This window comes from Tursiops truncatus, chromosome 10, assembly GCF_011762595.2.
Source record: "Tursiops truncatus isolate mTurTru1 chromosome 10, mTurTru1.mat.Y, whole genome shotgun sequence".
Lineage (NCBI taxonomy): Eukaryota > Metazoa > Chordata > Mammalia > Artiodactyla > Delphinidae > Tursiops > Tursiops truncatus.
In genome coordinates, this window is record NC_047043.1 from 5630977 (window position 1) to 5655243 (window position 24267).

A 24267-nucleotide genomic window follows, 5' to 3' on the forward strand; every position below is an offset into this window, starting at 1 on the left:
GGAAACTCCAGGGAGTGACTGCTGACACAGCAGGGGAAGCGCCCAGTGATTCACCTGTCATTACACTGCTCCGGCCACTATGCACCCTTTAACCAAGGTTTGCCAAATACCAAGTCATCAGTTTCCCCTCAAAACCGATTCTCCCAACCAGTTACCCTCAACACGTGGGAATCGTCTCCCAATTACTCCCTCCTTTCCCTTATCTCTGATAATTCAAGCCAACCACATTTCTTGCCAAATACCATTTCTTTCCACTATTCTCAGTGCTCATACCCTGATCAGACCTTAATCCTGGCCTGTGCAGTAGGCTTCTAAGAGCCTCTTTCATTCACGAGGCTGGAAAGTTAACTTTCCCAAAGCCTGCCTTTGACCATGATAGTTTGCTGTGAACACCCTCCCCCAGCCCCCATCTACAGGGTAAAACACAGAGTCTTCAGACTGCCGCTCAAGGCCCTTAGCTATGTGATTCCACCTGCTCTATCCTGTGAAACTCACCACTGGAAGCCCAGGGATCCTCTCCAAAAATCCAGTATCAGCCAGACTCCCATCCCAATGTGCCTCCAACCTCAGACCTCCCAACACTTCCACCAAAGCATTAGCACACATTCTTAGAGTATCAGCTACTTTCCTTATCTTAATACAAACATGGAACCACGGGAGCTCTCTCAAGCGTTAGAGGTTTGTCTTTCACACCTTGACTCCTCCGAGTTGGGAAGAAAAGCTGGGCTTCCTTGCTTGCATTGCTCCTTCCACACCCTTTCTCCTCCTTCCTCCAGCAAACCACCAGCTCCTTTTCCACGGATGCTATTGAACAGGGCACCCACCGCTCTTCCGGTTCCGGTCACCCACCCACTTCTAGCCTATAACTTCTTCCGGGTCGCTCCCCACTCCCCGTTCACTGAAGATTTTGGTTCCTGTCTCAGTATTCCTGGCAACCTCTATCCTGTTTTCATTCCCGGCAACCAGGTGGATGACCCATCTCACCCTATACTTAACACCTGGCCAGGGTCTCTCATCAGGCCTGAGAGGTGGTTGTTTCCCACTCTGTTTTCTTCAGCAGCCAGGTGGATGATCCATCTCTCTGTCCCCCAGTGACTCCCTCCCCAAGCGAAACCTCAGAACTCGTCATCACCTAAATCTGCACTGTCTCCAAAATCTGCATTAGCAATATCCCACTCTGCCCAACCCCTCTGGTACTTACAGTTCTCTCACTCAGTGTCCCCTCGTTCTCGATCCCGCCCCCCTTCTGCTCACAGGCTCCTGAGAAGCCACCCGGCTGCTTTGTTTTCCCCGCCTCCTGATTAGATCCCATAGATTCTGTCCTATACTTAACACCTGGCCAGGCTCTCTCGCAGGGACCCTGGCCAAGCCTGAGAGGTGGTTAAGTTTCCCACTCCGTGCAATACTTCCAGACCTCTACCCCTGCTGCTCCCCTGTCCGCCCTCCTTCAGTTGCCATTCCTCTCAGCTGTCAATACTTCTTGCAGAAAATTGAAGCCAAAAGCAGGAACTCCCTCATCTTTGCGCCACCAAATCTACACAGCCCTGCACGGGTCCCCTTCCCTTTTTCCCTCTAGTTACAAGAAGGAAGGAAGTCTCCCCACTCGGAGCCAAGGCCAGTCCTCCGCAGCCTATCCATGTGGGCTGAGTGTTACCTTACAGGACAAACGAGACTTTGCAGGTGTAATTAATAAGGATCTTGAGGTGGGGAGGTTATTCTGGAATACCTAGGTTGGCCCTAAATGTAATCACAGGATAGAGGCAGAGGGAAATTTGACCAGAGCAGAGACAGATTTGAAGACAGAGGAGTAGATGATGTGACCAGAGCAGAAACAGATTTGAAGACCCTCCCCTGCTGGCTTTGAAGATGGAGGGAGCGGCAATGAACGAAGGAATCAGCTCTAGAAGCTGGAAAAAGCAAGAAACAGATTGTCCCCTAGAGCCTCCAGAGCAACCTTTGGCCCTACTGACAATTTGACTTTAGTCCAGTGACACTGATTTGGACTTCTGACCTCCAGGCTGTAAGAGGAGAAGCGTGTGTTGTTTTATGCCCCCAGGTTCATGGTAGTTTGTTAGAGCAGCCAAAAACCCGGCACCCACCCTCCTCACCTGCTCCAGGCTTTGCTCCCACGCGGTCTTCTCTCACCTGTGTTAATTACCAACTGCTCCATCTCTGTTGGATCATTCCCACCCACAGATAAACATACTTTAGTGTTCCCCAACTTAAAAATAGAAAACATCCCTCGCCCTCATGACCCCCAGCTACTATCCCAATTCCTTAGTTTTCCTTCATAGCAAAATCTTTCCAGAACTATACACACATTGCTGTAAGTTCATTTTTCAGCCCATGCCCCCCTGGCTTCCACACCCACCATACACCAAAGCCACCAAAGATGTCCACGCTGGCAAATCCGAGGAAGGCTACGCTCTCTCTTCTTACTGGGCTTCCTGGCAGCTTCAGGACAACCAGCACTGGCTGCATCTGGATCCACACCTGGACCAACACTTCTCTGCTGTACCTCCCACCCCATGCATCTCTCCTCAGGCCCCTCAGTCCAGCCCCAAGATGCTAGCTTCTCAGCCTCCAACCTGCTTGTCCTGTCCTCTCTCTCCACTCACTCCCTAGCTGATCTCATTCACAGCCCTGGCGAGACACACACCTGCAAGCTGATGACCCCAACATTTCTGTTATGAGCCGAGCCGGGACCTTCCTCTGAGCGCTCACTGTCTATTCGATCTCACCACCAGCCTATCTTACAGGCTGAGCCCAAACCCCACACGTGGGATTCCCCGCAATCCACTTGGCCTTCAGTTTCTCCATCTCAGAAAACGGTACTTCCCTGCTGTTGGCTCAAACCAGAAACCCAGTTTGCACACTTTGCTCCCCTTTTCCTATTGCTGGTCTCAGTCCCACTGCAGCCCCCAGGTCACATCAGTGGGCTTGTCATTTCCATTTCTGAAACACAGCTCCAGTCAACGTCCCCCTCCCCACTACCCCATGTCCCTTATCTCATCTACAGGAGTCTCCGGACTGTTGGGTTCCAGAGTCCCTCCAATATGTCCACACAGCTTCTACAAATGAATCATACTACTCTTTCACTTAATTCCCTTCAGTGGCTTCCTTTTCTCCTAGAATAAAATCCCAACTCTTTGCTTCGGTTTTCAAGGGCCTTCAGGAAAGATGCCATCTCACCCAGTACCCCGTGCCCTCTGCTGCCCCGGATTCTAGCTGTTGGATTATTCCTAATCCCCTCCGACACTTCCTGCCTCTGCACTTGCAAGGCCCGAGCTTGGTCCCTCTCTCATCTTTTCCGGTGACTGGCCTCGTGGTGCACTCAGGTCTCTTGCCCCCAGATCACCTCCGGGGGGGACACCTCCAGGCCCACCCCGAGCACCCCCCTGGAGCCACTGCCCTCTGCTCACCGCACTCTCTCCACCACCTCCGGGTTTAGTTCCCACGTGGCCCTTTTCACAATCTGATGTCATTTTGTTGCAGATTTCTGTGCTCACTTGGTTGATTGGCCCTCTTCTCCATCAGTGAGCTTTACAGCTATATCCGCCACGTTCACCACTCTCTCCCTGAAACCCACACGCCTGGCAAGTAGAGCCCATCTTTCTACCTCTTTCTACCCATCTCTCTCTCCCAGGCTCCACTAAGACTAAATAACGTACTCTTTTCCAGACAGACTTCAAGCTGCTCCCTTTGCCTGGGATGACTCTCCTCTTCTCTGAGCCCATCACAGGCCTGCCCTTCTTGCACGACCCAGCATCCCCGGCTGGCTGTGCTCGGTCCTTCCTCTGAATTCCCAGGCCCCGCTTGGAACATACATGCCACGTCAGAGGGCAGCAGCCAGGAGCGCCCCTACTTAGATTCCACCTCTGAGCAGCCTGCCTTCTAGCTGAAGAATGCCTAAGAGTGGGGAAATTGAATTTTTATAACAACGAAGTAAATACAGTTCTCTCCAGGGAGGCTTTTTTTCAGCGGTTAGCCCTCACCTCCACTACGCTCTCCTAATATCTGTCCTTTCTCTCTGGACCCCCGAACAGAACGGTAACTATGTGTTTGTGCAGTGTCAGGTTTCCCCTCTAGTCTCTATGGGGTGAGATGTGGACACGATGTCTGGTGAAGGCACTTAATACATGTTTGATGAATGAATGAACGAAAGTCCCATTTGTTTTCCCTCAGATGATAGCTTCCTTGAGAAAGAATCCTCACAATCGTAGCCTGGTCCCAAACAAATAAGACAACAGGCAGGGGCGTCAGTGTTACCACCATTAACGAATAGTGTTGATACACTGCCCTCTTCCTGTAAATCTTGCAGCCTTCCTAGAGCTCCACTGGGAGGAATTGCTGCTGACAGCGGAAAACTACAGTTTTTGTCTTCCACCTGCTGAGAGTGAAACGAACCCCCAAAGTGTTGCCACTTTGGGAAGAGGACCCCACAGAACATTCTCTTAGTATGGAAACTGAAATGCCACCATTTGAACCCCTTTAACAGGTGCATCCTGAGTTATTACTGGGCTACAAATGCTACTTTTAGGCAGGTACTGAAAGCACTGACATCCTCTTGTTCTAACTGTTGGTCAGAACGTTCTGGAAGGTGCATCTAAAGAAGAAGAGAAACCGTAGTTTTCTCAAGGAGCTTTTGTGATGGTTCAAATGTGATTGTTGAGGAAGAGAGCGGAGCTGAAGGATTGCTCTCAGCAGAGAAAGTCCAAAGAAAAAGACTGAAGGTCCTGGGCAAAGGGTGAGGCAAGTGAAAGTGAGAACGTTGGCTTTTTTTTTTTTTTTAATCGTTCCTTTTTAAATTAAAGTATGCTTGATTGACACTGTTGCAGGTGTACAGCAAAGTGACTCAGTTTCATATGTATATTTTCAGATTCGTTTCCATTTTAGGTTATTACAAGATACTGAATATAGTTCCCTGTGCCACACAGTACCTCCTTGTTTATCTATTGATATTTTACATATAGTAGTTTGTATCTGCTAATCCCAAACTCCTCATTTATCCCTTCCTCCACCATTCTTTCCCGTTTGGTAACCATAGTTTGTTTTCTAAGTCTGTGAATCCATCTCTGTTCTTTAAATAAGTTCATTTTTATCATTTTTTTTAGATACCACATATAAGTGATATCCTATGATATTTGTCTTTCTCTGTCTGACTTACTGCCCCTAGTATGATCATCTCTAGGCCCATCCACGTTGCTGCAGGTGGCATTATTTCACTCTTTTTCATGGCTGAGTAGTGTTCCACTATATAAATATACCACATTTCTATCCATTCATCTGTCAATGGACACTTAGGTTGCTTCTGTTTCTTGGCTATTGTGAATGGTGCTGCAATGAACGTTGGGGTTCATGTACCTTTTCAAATTAGAGTTTTCATCTTTTCTGGATGTATGCCCAGGAGTGGGATCGCAGGATCCTATGGTAGTTCTATTTTTAGTTTTTTGAGGAACCTCCATACTGTTCTCCATAGTGGCTGCACCAATTTACATTCCCACCAACAGTGCAGGAGGGTTCCCTTTCTCCACACCCTCTCCAGCATTTATTATTTGTAGACTTTTTGATGATGGCCGTTCTGACTGGTGGAGAGAACACTGGCTTTCATCAGTGAGAAGTGTTTTCAGCAGGAACACAACATGCTCCGACTTCCTCTACACACAGCATTGCTCTGAGAGCTGGGCTGAGGAATGGAAAGGGGGTGAGGGCAGACATACACAGACCAGTTAGGGAGCTGTTACAACAATCCCAGCTGGAGGTGCCGGTGACTCACACCAGGGTGGAGGCCGGAGGGTGACGAGAAGTAGTCCGATTCTAGATCTGTTTTGGTGTAAATGCCAGGAGGATTTTCTGGTTGAGTAGGGGAGGGCTGTGAGAGAAAAACGGAAGTTGTGGATGACTCTGAGATTTTTAGACAAAGCAACTGGGAGGGTTGACGTGTCATTAACTTTAATGGGAAACAGGATTGGGAGGTCACTTAACAGTGAACACACTACATTGGAGAAGTCAGCAGATACATAGAATAGGCAGCCGGATATGCGGGTTCAGGGGAGAGATGTGGCCAGAGATAAAACTGAGAGTCATCAGCATGTAAGATGGTATTTACAGCCCTGAGATAGGATTAGTCACCATGGGAGCGAGTATAGAGAAGAGCAGAGGGTCAAGGGCTGAGCCCTGTGGCACCTCACTGTTAACCCAAGTGTCCCTCATCGGATGCATGGATACAGAAGATGTGGCACATATACACAATGGAATATGACTCAGCCATAAAAAGGAACGAAATTGAGTTATTTGTAGTGAGGTGGATGGACCTAGAGTCTGTCATACAGAGTGAAGTAAGTCAGAAAGAGAAAGACAAATACCGTATGCTAACCCATATATATGGAATCTAAAAAAAAAAAAAAAATGTCATGAAGAACCTAGGGGCAGGACGAGAATAAAGACACAGACCTACTGGAGCATGGACTTGAGGACATAGGGAGGGGGAAGGGTAAGTTGGACGAAGTGAGAGAGTGGCATGGACATATATACACTACCAAACGTAAAATAGCTAGCTAGTGGGAAGCAGCCGCATAGCACAGGGAGATCAACTCGGTGCTTTGTGACCGCCTAAATGGGTGGGATAGGGAGGGGTGGGAGGGAGGGAGACGCAAGAGGGAAGAGATAATGGGAACATATGTATATGTATAACTGATTCACTTTGTTATAAAGCAGAAACTAACACACCATTGTAAAGCAATTGTACTCCAATAAAGAGGAAAAAAAAAAAAAAGACGACCAGCCAATGAGGAGGAATAGAAAAAAGAGACAGACAAGGAGCAGCCAGGAAGGCAGGAGGGCCGCCTGCTAACTGTTGGCCTGAAGGCCAGGAGCAAACAGGAGGGGGTGAGCAGCTGTTTGGTATCTGCTGACTTGTCTTGGTTTGCCCTGGACCATCCCAGCTTATACTCCCGGACTGGGTTTAATCATTGCTACAACCCTATTCACCCTCAAATGTGCCCCAGTTTGGATGACAAGTGACAGGTCCTCCTACTGATAAGAGAATTCACACTTACCCCTGGATTTGGCAGTGTGTACGTTACCGGGGACCTTGATCGTGGTAGTCTGGGTGGAGGGGTGGCAGCAAAGGCTGGTTGGAGTGGCTTCGAGGGGGCAGGAAGGGAGGAAACGGGGACAATGGGTGCAAACAGCACGTTCCAAAACTTCTCTTGTAAAGAAAAGGAAAGGCACACACAGTAACTGGAGGGGAGAATGCGGCAAGAGGGTTTTGATTTTTTTAACCTGAAAGAAGAATCAGCCTGTTTCTAAGCTGATGGGGATGATCCAGGAAAGAAGGCAACATTGATGCTGTAGGAGAGAGAAGGGAGAATTTGGGGGGGCAATGCCCCTGAGTGAGTGTGGGGGGATGTTACTAGGTGCACAGGAGGAGAGGTTGGCTGGCCCAAGGAGTACGAACCGTTGTCTGTAAGAAGAGAAGGGCTGCACGGGGGGTGAGCACTGATCTGGAGAGGTGCGTGCCTGTGGTTGGTGGTGAGAGCTTGTATCTGTTCTTTTTTTTTTTTGGAGAGAATTAACTTTTATTTTATTTTATTCTTCTGTACAGCAGGTTCTTATTCGTTATCCATTTTATACATAGTATTGTCTACATGTCAATCCTAGTCTCCCAACGCATCCCACCACCACCGTCCCTCCCCCCTCCCTTGTATCCGTTCTCTTCTTGTGGCTTCCATTTTGTCACCGTAACGGGAGCCAGTATCGTGAGCTGAGGCTGAAGATGGGGGAAGAAGTACTGGAGTTTGGAGAGGGAAGAGGAAGTCTGAGGTTCAGAAAAGCATGGGAGAGTGATGGACCAGTGCGGTTTGGCATGACTGCCTGCTGGCCTGGGGACCCACCTGAAGCCAATGGGACACCCCTGGGCTTCCTCCAGGTATGTTCCACTGTGCAGGCAGCCACAGAGCAGACGAGGAGTTGGGTTTCGCCAAGGGAGGGAGCAAAGAAATGAGGCAGCAGAGTGAGAGCGTATGTAGGGGAGAAATGATAGTACTTGACTATGGAATTGAAGCAGGCTAAATTAATCAAACAGTTATCCTACGAAGTTGTAATAGTCATGTCTACCTATAATGCACAAGTTCGTTACATCTTTGATAAGTTAATAAGTTCCAGTAGGTCACGTGTCAGCTTATCGGGAAGTCATATTCCACGCTTCCTGCCTGGATTGTCTTTCTAGTATCTTGGCTATTATGACCAGTTCCACGTATTCCCATCCAAACCACGTGCAACTCCTTTTGCCAAGATCATCTTGAGATAACAGGTTTAGTAAGTCACTTCTTTGCCCCCAAGAAAGAACAGCTCTATTATTTCTTATTACATCGAATCACAAATCCTCTGCATGGCTTCGATAGCTCCCTCTGCTTTCACAAACTTGTTTCTTATACTGTGTAACTCTGCTCCAGAAAGGCTGGTTTCCTGATTGCCCCGGCCAGATGTTGCTCGTGCTATGCTTTCTGAATGAAATGCTCTCTCCGCTTTTCAAAATTCTACCGCTGTACATGCTACACTGTGATAGTGGTAGGTACAAGAAAGGAGTGGGATTGGAGAAGGACTGGTGTGAGCTCTGTGTGTGTATACATATATAGTAAGTATATGGGTGTATATATATAATATTTTTCATCTGAATTTTTTTCGGTAAGCACGTTATAAAAAAGTTATATCACTTTTATAACTCTGTAATTGAAAAAAAACTTTAAATTTAATTTTAACGAATGAAATTATTGCAATTTGACAGTAGGTATTTTAAATTCAAATAAGTACATGTATACCCCTTGACCCACAACAGGTTGAGGACCTTATCTTTGGGAGATAACTTCACAAGTTAATTGCAGCATTGTTTATAATAGAAAACTATTGGAAACAACCCAATATTCCTTAGGAGAGGACTGGGTTTTAAAAAATGGTATATTCAGACCATTTACAATATGCACGGCAGTTGCATTTTAGTGGTGAATGGTGCAGCCTCTGCGTCGGACTGCTTAAGTTTGAATTTCAGTTCTCGCCCTTCTGGCTATGTGATTTTGGATAATTTAAATGTCTGTGCTTAAGTTTCTTCATCTGTTCAATGCAGACTATAATAATATCTACCTTATAGATTTGTTGAAAGAAAGTGACGAGTTATTACTTGTAAAGCACTTGTAAACCATGCCTGATTCCACCTCAGACGGGGAAAGCAGGAAGAAGTACCGCCTCACTCTAACAATGGGGGAAAAATCCAGAAAAATGGCAACATTTTAACTTTCATGAACTTATTAGAGAGCGGAGGCCACAGCACAAAAAAAGTATCCTTAAATGCAAGGAAAGTCAGGCCCCTCCAAGGAAAAATGGGACACAAGTACTGACTCATCTACGGCAGGGCACAGGAGGAAGAGATGCTGGGACCATACACGTGAGTAAGAAGAATTCAGCTAGATTTTAAAATGAGTTGCATAGGGCCAAGTGTGGGCTAGCCGTAGAGTACAGAACCCCTGAGAGCACAGACACAGAGGGAGTTTGCACTCACATTCAGGGTCTTTTACAGGGACCTCCACTGAATGCTCACAAGAAAGATCGGGAGCAAAGCAGGAGACCAAGAGAAACTCCTTTGATTGTGTAGACCTTGAAAATGGGAGTGGCTGCTTTTGTAGGAAAGGCACAAAACTCTGATTGGACCCTAATCCCCTATTAAAAAACAAAAAAAAGTTTTAGTTTGCTGGGACACTGGTAAGCTGGGGCGGCTGGGGAAAAGTTAAAAAAAAAAAAAGGAAAAAGAAAAAAAAGGAACATCCTTTACCCCTGGAGAAGGAGCAGGAGACAATTCTTGGTTCGGGACTGAATAGAAGTCTCGTACATCCAGGGCAGGGGCAGGAACTACCGCATACAAGACTCACCACAGATACGAGGCATTTTGGCTATCATGGGAAAAGGGGCGGGATCACTGTGAAAGCCCCACCCTAAGACCCAGGCAGAGAGGACCAGCCTAAGACTGAAGCTGGACCAGGACAACCTTCCCTATCCCCACCACAGGGCTAGCAAGCACCAAGTGGTACGCAAGAACGGTCTACTTCTGGAAAGGGGGCAAGAGCATGAAGAGAGACCTCCCCCTCTTTGGCACAGGTACACAGGGAAGACTGGAAGTTGAGGGTAGAGCAGGAACATTGAGAAAGACCCTCTGGAACCCCAGCCCCTAAGCACAAGCTAATGCTAGAGGAATTGAAGCCAGTTTTCATGGAAGGGAACCATAACAAGAAAACTCAAACCCACTTCAACTCCTGAATGTATTTACTCAACACCCACACTAAAGGTCTAACCGAACAGGTATGCCCACTTACATGTGTAAATACTATTTACCTCAGGGCCGACTGGTCTATACATGATGTCTAACGTTCAATCAAAAATTAAAGACAGGGCTTCCCTGGTGGCGCAGTGGTTGAGAGTCCGCCTGCTGACGCAGGGGACATGGGTTCGTGCCCCGGTCCGGGAAGATCCCACATGCCGCGGAGCGGCTGGGCCCGTGAGCCATGGCCGCTGAGCCTGCGCATCTGGAGCCTGTGCTCCACAATGGGAGGGGCCACAACAGTGAGAGGCCTGCGTATCGCAAAAAAAAAATAAAATAAAATAAAGACATACACACAAAACAAAATTTAAAAAAAAACAAAGCAAAACCAAAGTCGAGACAAAGCAATCAACACAACCAGATTCAGAGGTAACCCGTGTATTGGAGCTATCAGACAAGGAATTTAAAATAACTATCATTCATATGTTAGACGCTTAGGGGAAAAAACCATATGACGTGCATAAAGAGATGGGAAACTTCAGCAGAGAAGTGGGAGTGAGAAGGGAAAGTTAAAAGGAAATATTAGGGGAAAGAAAACTGTGGTACTGTAGATGAAAAATGCCTTCAACAGGCTCTTCAGCAGACTTGAGAGCTGAGAAAAGAATCAATAAACTTGAAAATCGGTTAATAGAAATTACCCAAACTGAAACACAAAAAGAAAACAAAAGAGTGAAAAACAAAACATAACAGAGCTTCGAGAGCTGGAAAAAGAAGTAACAATGGGTAATTAGTTTCCCAGAAGAAGAGGAGAGAGATAACTATGCAGAAAAAAATATTTTAAATGAAATTTTCAAAATGAATGAAATACATTAAACCACAGATCCAGAGAACCCTAGCATGAAAATATGAAACAAACAAACAAACAACAGCTACAAATACACCCAGACACATCATATTTAATGGGCAGTTAAAAAACTACATGCATCGTATTGTCCCATTTGTAAAACCCAAATGGATTTGTTTTCTGGAAAAATGATCATCAGAACATTTATAATGATTATTTGTGTATAATGGCAGCTCAGGAGAGTTTTTGTGCCTGCTCTGTACTTTATATTTTCTTTGATTTGAAGATAAGTAATAAAGCTATTTTCACTGACAGAAATCTGCCTACTTTTGTGAATAGGGGAGTTTATCCCACTTACATTTATTTTCACAAAGAATATGTTCTGATTTTTTTTCTTTTACATTATGTGAATTTTTGCCCTCTGTTTAAAGCTAGTTTATAGTTTGGGTATCATTTGTCTTTAACGTATTTAATATATATATATATTATATATACATACACACATACACACACACATACATATACATACTTGTTTACCAATTCCAAGGATAAAACATCCCAAAAGTTAAGAATTTTATTGAATGTTGCTGAACCATATGATGCAACAGGCTTTTTATTTTCTGTCACCTATTCTCTTTCCCTATTTATATTAGATTTTAGACATTTATTTTCAGGTTATTATTTTATGTTATATAAATGTATAGGTAGACTTTCAATATACGCTTATTAAGATTTGATTCTACGGTACTTAATTTAAATGTTCACTGTGGTCCTCAACTGTGATTCACTATTGGGGGAGGGGGTGCAATTTACATTTTGATTAATTACTTGGTTTACTAGAGCAGTACTTCTGGAACTTTAATGTGCATAGAAATTACATGGAGATCTTGTTAAAATGCAGATTCTGATTCAGAAGGTCTGATGTGGGGCCTGAGAAGAGCTTCTGCTTCCCAGCAAGGTCCCAGATGATACAATGCTGCTGTGAGCCACACTTTGAGTAGCAAGGGGCTGCACATGGACTGTAAGTTTATGAGCCCTTGAATCTCTGAAAATGTTTTTTTCTGTTCTTGACAGGTGAAAGACAGATTGGCTACATAAGGAATTTGGGGTCACAAAGTTTCTCCCTCAAAACTCTAGACATTGACTGCGTCATTGATTTTAGCATCATATTATTAAAAAAAAATCCTGAGGCCAGTTTGTATTTCTTTTTTTCTGTTTCTTTCTTTCTTTCTTTCTTATCTTTCTTTCTCTTCCTTCCTTCCTTTTTTTTTTTCCTTTTTGTGTATACCTTCTTTCATGGCATTAATAGGGTTCTTTACTTTTACATAAATTTCAGAACTTTCACCGGGGTATGTTAAGTGTTTGAATCTCTTCATTTTGCCTAGTACCCAGTGGGCCATTTTAATTGGGAGATTTCAGTCCTTAGGAAGTTTTATATATGTTCAAATATTGTTTTTCTTCCATCTGTTCTTGGTCTCATCTTCAGAAATACAGTTTTCCACATGTTGGATCTCCATGTATGACCATGAAATCCCCCCAACTTTTTCCTCTTTTCTTGCATTATATATACATATATTTTTTCTGGCTTGCCTTCTGTATCACTGAAATAATTTTTGGCAGGGTTGAGTCTGCTCTTTACTGCTTCTAATGCGTTTTGAAACACTGCTGTTATCTGCTTAGTTTTAAATCATTTCTTCACACCTCATTTATTTCCCTTTAAGTGCTGCTTGCATCTCAGCATTATCTTCCACTGTCACGTCATTTTACAGTTTATCTAATTTTATGCGGAGCATTTTTTAATATTATTGAGAGTAAAGAGCAGATGGTATCTGAAATTCATTGGGGTTTTTTGCCACAAATATTTTCTAGAAATGTACACTTTCTCTGAATCTTCCTGGTAGGATTTCCTGATAAACAATCTTTTCACAGACACCACATTGGTTTTATTCTTGCTTACTGATTGTTGCTAATCCAGTGATCCAGTCTGAGGGTAGCAAAGAGCCACACGCTATGCTGACGAGGGAGTCTGGTCTCTGTAATTCCTCCTCTATCTATAGAGAAGCCACTTCGCCTGGCCGCAGGCTTATGGCTGGAACTCCTATGAAATTCTGCCTCTTCAGCCCAATTTTTCTAAACAGCTGTTACTGTGTCAGCAAAGGTTGGCCACCATCCTGGGATGCTGCCAGCAGCCTCTTGTTCAAGGAAGTGGTCCTTTCCCCGCCGGGGTCTCCAGCCCAATTTCACCAGGCTGCTTATCACTACAATTACAATCACCTTTGCACTTCGGGCAACTTCCTCTCCAGAGCAGGGAACCACAGCTCTCCACTAATGACAGCAGCCTAGATCTCTGAGTCCTGCACTGACACTGTCAGTGGGGAAGCCCCACGGTCCACACACCCACGGCCTTCACAGGGCGCTTTCCAGGTTAGTCTCACAGCCCACCCTCCCCTCCAGAGCTCAGCCCTCCAAGCCCAGTGACTCCTGGGGGCCAGCACTTTACCCACTTACTCCCCAGAAGGCCATGCCATACCTTCAGGAGGGGTTTATTTCTGCCATTTTGATGATTTGATTCCTTAGCTTTCTGTATAAATGGATGCTTTCCCCAATTATATACTTCTTAGATTATTTCTTTAGGAACTGGTGGCGGATGAGTGTTTAGAAATAAATTGTATCCAAAAGCCAGGCCTCTTTATCTGCAAGTCCCTGTCGTAGTCCATTCAGGCTGCTACGACAGAGTACCGGAGCCTGGGTGGCTTATAAGCAAGAGAAATTTATTTCTCCCAGTTCTGGAGGCTGGTAAGTTCAAAACCAAAGTGTCAGTAGATTTGGTGTCCTATGAGGAGTGCCTGCTTCCTAGTTCATAGACAACTGTCTTTTCCATGTGTTCTCACATGGCAGAAGGGGGAAGGGAGCTCTCTGGGGTCTCTTTTATAAGGGCACAAATCCCATTCATGAGGGCTCCACCCTCATGACCTAATCAGAACCCAAGGGCCTCACCTGGTAGCAGCATCGCATTGGGAGTTAGGCTCTCAACAAATGAAATTTGGGGAGATATGAATACTCAGTCTATAGCAATCTGGGACTTTTTTTTTTTTTTTTTTTGGCGGTATGCGGGCCTCTTACTGTTGTGGCCTCTCCCGTTGCGGAGCACAGGCTCCGGACACGCAGGCTCAGCGGCCATGGCTCGTGGGCCCAGCCGCTCCGCGGCATGTGGGATCCTCCCGGACTGGGGCACAAACCCGTGTCTCCTGCATCGGCAGGCGGGCTCTCAACCACTGCGTCACCAGGGAAGCCCAGGGACTTTTTTTTTTTAATGAGAGCATAATTACTTTAGGTGTAGCGATTATAGCAGGGCTTTCTTCCCCTTCTTTTGCTTTTAAACAACATGGTTTTCCTAAAAAGCACTTTTTAAACTTGAAAAATTATAACTTTCATTCCCTTTTTGCATCATAGATAAATAGACAGTAAATTAGACACTGCCTTCATGATTAAAGAGAATCTATTCATGAATTTGTTTCCTTTGAATTGAGAAGTTCAAATGAAAGTTAATGCCCTCGCTGTCCAATGAGAGATTCCTCAGCCTTTATTGTATTTTATTTTATGAACAGCTGATTTAGAAATATTGTTAACATTTATTATATGTATGCCAATTCAGAGTGAATTAACACCCATCTGTGAAAAAACAACAAAACCTCTCAGTGCTGGTGCCTTCAAGTGTCTAAAGAATTAGCATCAGTTTATTCCTCTTTAAAGAATGATGCCTCATTCAGCGTACCTATTTCATTTAATAAGCAGGTCCAAATTTCCTTTGTTTGACTCAAAATTTCTGACACTTAAGGCAATGAAATTAATTTTAAAGTTGTTTATAAACACTTGTGTTAACAAGTACATTTTCATCTACTTCTTTTAAAATTTTTAGTAAAATTATATCTCCATAGAAATAAAAATCTCCTTTTAAAGAATTTTAGTCCAAATTTAATTTCTTCTAGTTATGTCATTATCTTCTATTTTTTAATTCTCTCTTTTTTTAAATCCATGTGTGTAAAGAAGACCAAAGTTTAAGACACTTTAATAACTGATTCCATTAAGGCAACAAAATCAGGTCTTCAGTCTCCATGCTTACAAATAATGGGAGAACCGTGAACCTTTTGAGCAACACCAAAAACCAGGTCTTGAATATCTAGTATTTAGTCAGTTGTGCCTTCTTGCACAACTTTACTAAACATGGAAGAATCTACAGCCCCACACACGTAGGTCAGACATAATATAAAATAAACCAAATGTATTTCATGATGGGCAAACCCCAGTGATGTAACTGTAACTTCTCTGCTCCATTAAAACTCCCTTTGCATTTTTCATTAACATAGTGGTGTTATTCCTGTTCTTCCAGCCAAATCCCAACAGCCACAGCAGCATCCTTTCCTATCAACGAAGACACCGGGCATCTTGGGGGCGTTGTCCTGCTACGTGCAGTTGGGCAGCTCCCGTCAGCAGGGTAGCTGCTCACATCTGTCATGGAGCCTGGAATTTCTGAGTTAGGGGGCTGTCTGCCAAAGACTTCCTGGCAAAGTGTTTTGTCTGCAAAACAGACACAATAGCAAGGGACTCATATGGATTTTTAAGAAATGCCCTACACCCTTCTTGTTTTGGAAGAAGTGAAGGAAGAAATCCACTCTTTTCTCAGAAGAAAGTGTTTCCAAAGCAGCTCTAAATTTGGTCCCCATATAAGACAATAGCTGTTTTTGTAAATGCAAAAAAAAGGCCTAGTGACAGCACTTGACACTAGAGCTCTAAAGCTAAGTCCAAATGGGGCTGTCTTGGAGGTCCTTGAGGTGTCCTTCCTAGTTACACCACTGCCATCCCATCCTGTCCGGCCAGTAAGCGTGCCTGGGTTTAGCTGGTGAGAGACACAGACTCTAAGGTGCCGTTTGTTATCTATGGGCTGAATCCGCCCCCCTCCGCTTCATATGTCGAAGTCCTAACACCCAGTACCTTGGAATGTGACCGTATTTAAGTTAATGAGAACTTTAAAGAGGTAATTAAGTTAAATGAGGTCATATGGATTGGCCTTGATCTAATATAATTGGCGTCCTTATAAGATGAAGAGATTAGGACAGATGCACACAGAGGATAGACCATGTGAGGACACAGGGAGAAGACAACCGTCTGCAAACCAGGGAGAGACGCCTCAGAAGACACCAACACTGCTGGCACCTTGATCTTGGACTTCCAGCCTCCAGAACTACGAGAAAACAAAATTCTGTGGTTTAAGCCCCGCGGTCTGTGGTCCTTTGCTGTGGCGGCCTGAGCAGAGTCAAACACCATCCAAGTCTTCCCTTCACTGGGTGAGACTGAGTCTCAGAATATCCTTCTGTTTCGGAAGGAGACCTGCATCCTGGGAACAGTGCCAGCTGCCTAGATGGCTTCTGCCCCTTGGAGCACAGCTCTTTAAGGAGCCATCTCTTCTCTGGTGTCACAGTGAACTCCCTTTTCTGATCTTCCTCTCCGTGCTTCTTAACAGCAAAATATGAGACCAGTGAGAGGTAAACCCAGCAAAGCCACTAAGAAAGCTCCAGCCGCGGTGCCGGCTGTCTGGGAAGGGGGACAGCCTGCGGCCCCCACCCCTGCTCACAGCCCGCTCCATCTGTGCCTGTACAGGCATGGCCCAGGGCTCTCAGGAGGAGCCCTTTCCCCACAAAGTATTGTAAATGGGGAAGAACAAATCTGACTCCGTACTGGATCTGTTTCTTTTACTTGGACATTTGTATTCTATTGCTTTTGCTACAAGTTAATCACTAAAGGGATGTTGCCTATAACTTAAGATATACATAGTGGCCCATCTCCTGGAACCCTCCCAGGCTCGGGCCTCCCATGCCTGAGCATTACGCTAGAATACCTTCGTTTAGCCCTGATCAGGTCCACCTGTGAGTGGCTGCAGGAAAGAAGAAATTGCCACATACCCTCCGGAGTCTGGCTGGAGCCAGGACGTATCTGCAACAACTGACCACCTTTCTTACTTTACTTCCTCGCTTCCCCGCTCTTTGTTATTTAAAAGAAACTAGCATCAAACCTGGGCAAGGTGGTTCTTTGGAACACTAGTCTGACATCGTCTCAGTCTGCTGGCTTCTGAATGAAGTCGCCATTCCTGGCCCCCAAAACTCGTGTCTCGAGGTATTGGCCTGTCGTGCGGCAAGCAGTCTGAGCTTGGACTCGGTAACAGTATGGGTGAAGCCGCTGCTTCCATGTAACCACGGAGCAGGCATTGGCGGTGAGGTAGACAGCTTTTGCTATCAATGGAATATGGGACGCGAACCTTCCTTTGGTTCACATTTCAATTCACATTCAGCCGTTTCTAATCCTCTCCCATCCATCAACGTAACAGCTGGTCGGCTGAAGCTGATTTCCAACACCAGGAACCTCTTTTGCTTTGCACAGCTGGGTGACAACATCCGATCCCTGTATGTTTGTTCTACTTACCTGGTGACGTGTCTCTAGATGTGGGATCACTAGTTGTAAAGGGTACCCACCTCTTCAGATTTCAATAGCAGTACAGTAAACATTGTCTCTAGAATACGCAGGAATCAGTGATCCCCCTTACGGTTACCACCTGGTGATAAGCCGGTGGTGTACGTGGCCCCCATTTTGTGGTCTAAGCATGAATCTGCATAGCGGGTAGGTGGTTTCTACTGGGCTGTCGAGGACCACTTCTCCCCAGCCTGCAGCGGAACCCTCACTCGCATGCAGAAGCAAGACCCGTGATGCGAACACCATCCGCCGGGCCCGGCCACTGCACCCAGGTCTGATCTCTCCGGCCTTCTGAGCTCCTGAATCCTGCTCTTGACTACCTGTCGCAGCCATCTCTCTTACATTACATTTTCGATATTACTTTAAAAAGGCAAATGAATTAATCTGTGCCTTGAGGATTTACCAGACTCCCAGTAAAATATGTTTTGTTTTCACAGCTGTGCTCCCACGCTTCTATGATGCCGTTTCAAGGGAGACAGACTGATGTAATGCTGGTGACAGCACAATTGTCATCCTGCTAAAGAGAAGAGTATTGTGATCTCAATGGAAAAGGAAAGTGAAGCTTTCAGCTGCAGGCTCGGATCCCATTAACTGCAACAATCTCTACCTTTGAGCAGGGCTGGGAGTGGAAATTACTACAAGCTGCTGAATACAAATGACGTCATCTTGCCACCCACAAATCTTAGGAGTCTGACAGTCCGGAAGACGGCGTACACTCCAAGGAAGACAACTCCAATGAAACTGACAGGTTCTGAGGATTTGAGAGGAAACATTTTCATAACAGTTATTCTCTTCTCCGTGTTCTTTTTTGGTTTTGCAACTGTCGGTACCATGAAATTAGGACCATGACAACAAGCCATTAGCTTCCCCCAGAGCCATGATGAGCCCTCCCTCTGCGAGGAATTATGAGTTTGAGAGTACATGTGCGATTGTGCTGTTAGCCTTCTGCTAACTATTCCTGCTATCTCGCTAATCACAGGGACTTTTCAGTGAGGCTGCCAGAACTCAAACATGCCACGTATAGACCAAAGTTGTCAAAGGTCAGAAAGAGGGTGCTTCCTGCCTGCTAACTCTGCAGCTGCTCCCCTGTGTTTGAAGGAATGCTGGACACATTTTTCTATGCTCAAATTCTCTTCCATTAAAGGACACACACCTTTACATGTGATTCTGGAAATGCTATTCTATCCATATTATGGAGCTGTATATGCTGTAATCATAAAAGTGGAAAGAAATCAAAAGGGTACAATTTCAAAGGAACAAACGGCACCAGAACCATAAGGCACCTGGACACAAATGAGGCTTTGGGGGGAAAACATTTCCTGTGCTCCCTTTTATTCACTTTCAGGGCTTGGTCTCGTGCATTTAGGATTCAGTGGTAAAACTGATTTTAATTATGTTTTAATCCAACTTATTCTAAAAATTGTTTTGAAAGCTCTTTGGATTTCAAACAATAAAACAGAACAATGAAGGGTTGTGGACCTATATTCAAAGAGAAAAGCAAATAACTTACCTATATTCAAAGAGAAGTTACAAATAACTTCTTTTACATTAAATTTCCTTAACTAATAAAATATTCCTTCACTATCCACTACTTTTTTTGCATGGCTTTACAACCCATGTGTTTTAATATCAACCACCAAAGGGGGAAAAGGAAGGGGGCTGTAACATTACCGTTTCAGGTAACGAATTTGGGAACACCAGATCTGGGTGAGACAGCCTCCATGCAACAGCGCCCCCTCTGGTTCAGAAGACTCTTCACTACTGCTCGCCCTAATTCTAAAGGAGTGGTAGCCCTTAAAGTGCATCTCAGAACCCTGGGGAATATTTTGGGAATGCTCATTCCTTAGGGCCTCTTAGATCTCACAGAAAGGTGTCAACAACACAATGTATTACTTAGAAAAAGGAATGCAAATGTCAGGACCTAAGACAGTTGTCTCTCAACCTCCCCCAGGCAGTCTGGACCCCTCCTTCCCCCGCAGGGTTCCCAGACCCTCACCCATCTCTGCTCTCTGATTATAGTCCTGTTACAGCATTGATTTCAATGTAATTTGCATTAACTTTAAGTGGAAATACATTCCCCACTATAATTCAAATTCCTTGGGGGCAGCAATCACTTCTTGTTAATCTTGATATTCTCCTCAAAGTACCAATTCAATAAGTGTCTGCTGTATTGAATGATGCCCTCAGAAAAGTTACCAGACCTGAGGTCCTTGCATTTATCCTGACTAAATCTCTAGAAAGAGCCACTGGAGTATTTGTTTTATTCATGAGTTTAATATGCACATTCAGGTACACCATTCCTTATATGAAACCTCTGGGGTCAAGATATATCAGAATTTTTCAGATCGTCAAAAGTTAAAATGGTTCTTGACAAGGGATTAACTTCCAAACTATACAAACTGCTCAATATCGAAAAAACAAACAACCCAATCAAAAAATGGGCAGAAGATCTAAACAGACATTTCTCCAAAGAAGACATACAGATGGCCAATAGGCACATGAAAAAATGCTAAACATCACTAATTACTAGAGAAATGCAAATCGAAACTACAATGAGGTATCACCTCACACCAGTCAGAATGGCCACCATGAAGAAGGCTACAAATAATAAATGCTGGAGAGGGTGTGGAGAAAAGGGAAACCTCCTACAGCATTGGTGGGAATGTAAATCGGTACAGCCACTATGGAGTACAGTATGGAGGTTCCTTAAAAAACTAAAAATAGAGCTACCATATGATCCCACTGCAATCCCATTCCTCGGCAATCCCACTCCTGGGCATGCACCTGGAGAAAACCATAATTTGAAAAGATACATGCACCCCAATGTTCACTGAAACATTATTTACAATAGCCAAGACATGGAAACAACATAAGTTTCCATCTGACAGAGGAACGGATAAAGAAGATGTGGTACATATATACAATGGAATATTACTCAGCCATAAAAAAGAATGAAATAATGCCATCTGCAGCAACATGGATGGACCTAGAGATTATCATACAAGTGAAGTAAGTCAGAGAAAGACAAATATCATATGATATCATTTATATGTGAAATCTAAAAAAAAAATGATACAAATGAATTTATTTACAAAACAGAAACAAACTCACAGACACAGAAAACTTATGGTTACCAAAGGGGAAAGGGGGTGGTGGGAGGGATAAATTGGGAGATTAGGATTGACATATACACACTACTATATATATAATAAATAAACAACAAGGACCTACTGTATAGCACAGGGAACTAAACTCAATATTTTGTAATTACCTATATGGGAAAAGAATCTGAAAAAGAATACAGATAGATAGATATAAAACTGAATCACTTTGCTCTACACCTGAGACAAACACAACATTGTAAATCGACTATACTTCAATAAAAAAAAAAGTTAAAATGGTTCTTGTATTATGTATTATGTAGCATGCTATCAGTCGGTACAATTACAAAAAGTGTAAGTAAAGCAATAAATAAAGATTAGCCTAAAAAACAGGTTATGGTTTTTTTTTTTTTTTTTTTTTTTTTTGCGGTATGCGGGCCTCTCACTGTTGTGGCCTCTCCCGCTGTGGAGCACAGGCTCCAGACACGCAGGCTCAACGGCCACAGTTCACAGGCCCAGCCGCTCCGCAGCATGTGGGATCTTCCCGGACCGGGGCACGAACCCGTGTCCCCTGCATCGGCAGGCAGACTCTCAACCACTGCGCCACCAGGGAAGCCCTCAGGTTATGTTTTACCATCAAACAAGCTTGCTGAAAACTTATTCTAAAAATTATTTGTTTTGAAAGTTCTTTGGATTTCAGAACAATGAAGGATTATGGACCTGTATTCAAAGAGGAAAACAAGTAAGTTGTTTCTTTTACATTAAATTTCCTTAACTGACAAAATATTCCTTTAAAAAACACAGTTCTACTTCTGTACTCTTCCAGTTTTTAACATTTTATAAGTAACCTATTAATATTTATTGTTGGAGAATCTTAAAATTCTAATAGAGATAAAGCAACAGTTTTCCTAAATGACTTACCTTCTCAGCGTGATTTTCCTTTCATAGGATGCCCTTGGCCTTCTTAGAAGCTCCACAGATGCACCCCAAGGCACAAAGCAATACCTTGTCTGCAGAAAGCCCTCTTGTGCGGTGCCTCACCTCCTTTTTCTCCCTTGACCCTTCCTTAACGCATTCTTGATGATATACCTTGATGTATCCCCCATGTTTAGAAATGGGAAAAAGCAGTTAAGGACACTAAGGTTTGTGCTGCGTGTGATAGAGAGTTAGCAAATGGCAAAGACGGGATGAGCACCCAAGTGTCCTCAGTCTCAACATTCTTTGTCTTTTTTGCCTTCATAACAGTTGCCACCATCATGCAGATTCTTTTCTGCAAAATAAATTTATTTATTTATTTTTGGCTGCGTTGGGTCTTTGTTGCTGCACGTGGGCTTTCTCTAGTTGTGGCGAGTGGGGGCTACTCTTCGTTGCGGTGTGCGGGCTTTTCACTGCGGTGGCTTCTCTTGTTGCAGAGCACGGGCTTGTGGCACACGGGCTCAGTAGTTATGGCTCGCGGGCTCTAGAGCGCAGGTTCAGTAGTTGTGGCGCATGGGCTTAGTTGCTGTGTGGCATGTGGAATCCTCCCAAACCAGGGCTTGAACCCGTGTCCCCTGCATTGGCAGGTGGATTCTTAACCACTGAGCCACCACGGAAGCCCCATGCAGATTCTTAATACCTTGTCAAGGGTCAGGGGTCATTGGAGGGTAGACATGCTTTCACCTAAATCAAGGTAGACCAAGTCTCCCAGGTTGCTGGGGACCCACCTATTCCCCCGGCTCCTGCCCCAGGTTAGCCTAGGAGCTTCACCAATTCCTGGGAGTTCTGGGGCGCTCTGCCCGATTTCAATAATGGCCCATCCGATCCCCCCAGCAGCTCCTCAACTGGCCGTTTCACTTGATCTAAAATTACTGCCGTGTTCTTACAAATGTGTGTGATTCACCAATTCTGGTCCTCGAAAATCACCTTTCCACGATCATACTTGGATCATGACTCCCAACAAAGAGTGCAAATAACTTCACATATTGTCTGTTTGTCTTTAAACTGAATTCTACAAAGAAGGACTAGGCATGCTTTCTCTTCTTCTATGGTTGGCTTCTACGGCTTTCAGTCAATGCCTCCTTCTTCCTGAAACACATCTGGTCAGGAATCAAGAAAGCCTTTCCCATTCAAGGAAGAACATTTCCAGACATATTCTAGAAATCTCTCCACATAACATCCTTGAGGCAAGTACAGAAAGTTCTCAGGAACAAAGGGTTATCATGAGAGATGAGGGTTTGTTTTACTCAACTGGTATCGAGCAGAGTCTGCTAGTAGAGTTGGGAGCTGGCCAACTCCTTCCCTGAGACTCAGGTGTTGACTTCTGGGAACATTCCTGATTTTCTGCCCTCCACAGTCAAGGACACTTCTTTTCTGGAGACTATTCATCGCGTCATTACCCGTTGATGATCTCCCTCCCTCCCAAAACCAGAAGCTCAGAGATGTCAAAGGTTGTCTTTTCTGCATTTCTGTTTCCCCAAGGCCTAACACAATTCTGGGGACCTCCATAAAGATTTGTGAATTAATGACAAAGATGACATTTCTTCCATTTCAAAGGAGAAAACGTCTTTTGCTTGAGGGTGGAAAAGCTGCTTCTAGTTTACTACTTTTCCTCTTCCTTGTGAAAATCAGCAGTGAGGAGCAGGGAGGATGCCCAGCCCATCTCTTGAGCTCACGTGAAAGTCCAGCCAGAGGCGGACTCAGGGGAGAGCCAAGTTCCTGGACGCTGGTCTCCTCTGCCCCCATTTTTAAATTCTATATTGTTTCAATTACCCAAACGTTTCTTGGAAGTCCTAGTTTTAATAAAGTCAGGTATGGGCATCTTTTAAGGAGAGAGTCTGAAAGGAAATTCATCAGAGAAGGAAGAATTGTCATGAAGAGGGATTTTGCAGCAACTCTGGGTGTATTCAAAGGCATAAAATTTCTCATGATCCAGCCACACGATGGGAGTTTGGGGGGGAAATGAAGGAGCTTAAGGAAAGGCAAACACACACACACAGGCAAAATAATAAGAGGGCATCATTAAGAATTTGAGGGACTTCTCTGGCGGTCAAGTGGTTAGGACTCCGAGCTTCCACTGCAGGGGGCCTGGGTTCAATTCCTGGTCGGGATCAGGGAACTAAGACCCTGCGTGGTGTGACTGAAAAAAAAAGAATTTGAGGATCCTATATTAAGCATCTCCACGTATCTTGAAAACTTTTAGTAAAGCTGTCTTTAAAACTGGAAGCATCCACAAATAACTAAAGTAGCCATAAGTGCCATTGTAAAGATGAATGTTTAATTGCCATGAAAAAGGGCACAGTAACTATGACCTCTAACAACAACAAAAAATTATTGTAATGACATGGCGTATAAGTGTTTGACACATGATTAGTAAACGTCCTTGTTGAATATATAAGAATCATGTTTTCTTTTTTAAATATCGTGCCCAGTTTTAAGAAGTGTGTGCATGTGTATACATACATACAGGCTATAAACAACCGTAATAATGCTTAAGTCTACTGAATTCAGTA

The 24267-nt window shown here is 44.4% G+C and overlaps 1 protein-coding gene across 1 annotated transcript in view; it reads right to left on the minus strand.

The window, feature by feature from the left end:
- Positions 1-7268: 7268 nt before the first annotated feature.
- BLOC1S5 (biogenesis of lysosomal organelles complex 1 subunit 5) overlaps positions 7269-24267 on the minus strand; it is a 120694-nt gene continuing 103695 nt past the window's right edge. The window contains exon 5 of the mRNA XM_073810306.1: positions 7269-23894. Within this exon, the coding sequence (XP_073666407.1) occupies positions 23874-23894 (21 nt within the window). The 3' untranslated portion in view covers positions 7269-23873. The remainder of the gene's footprint in view (positions 23895-24267) is intronic.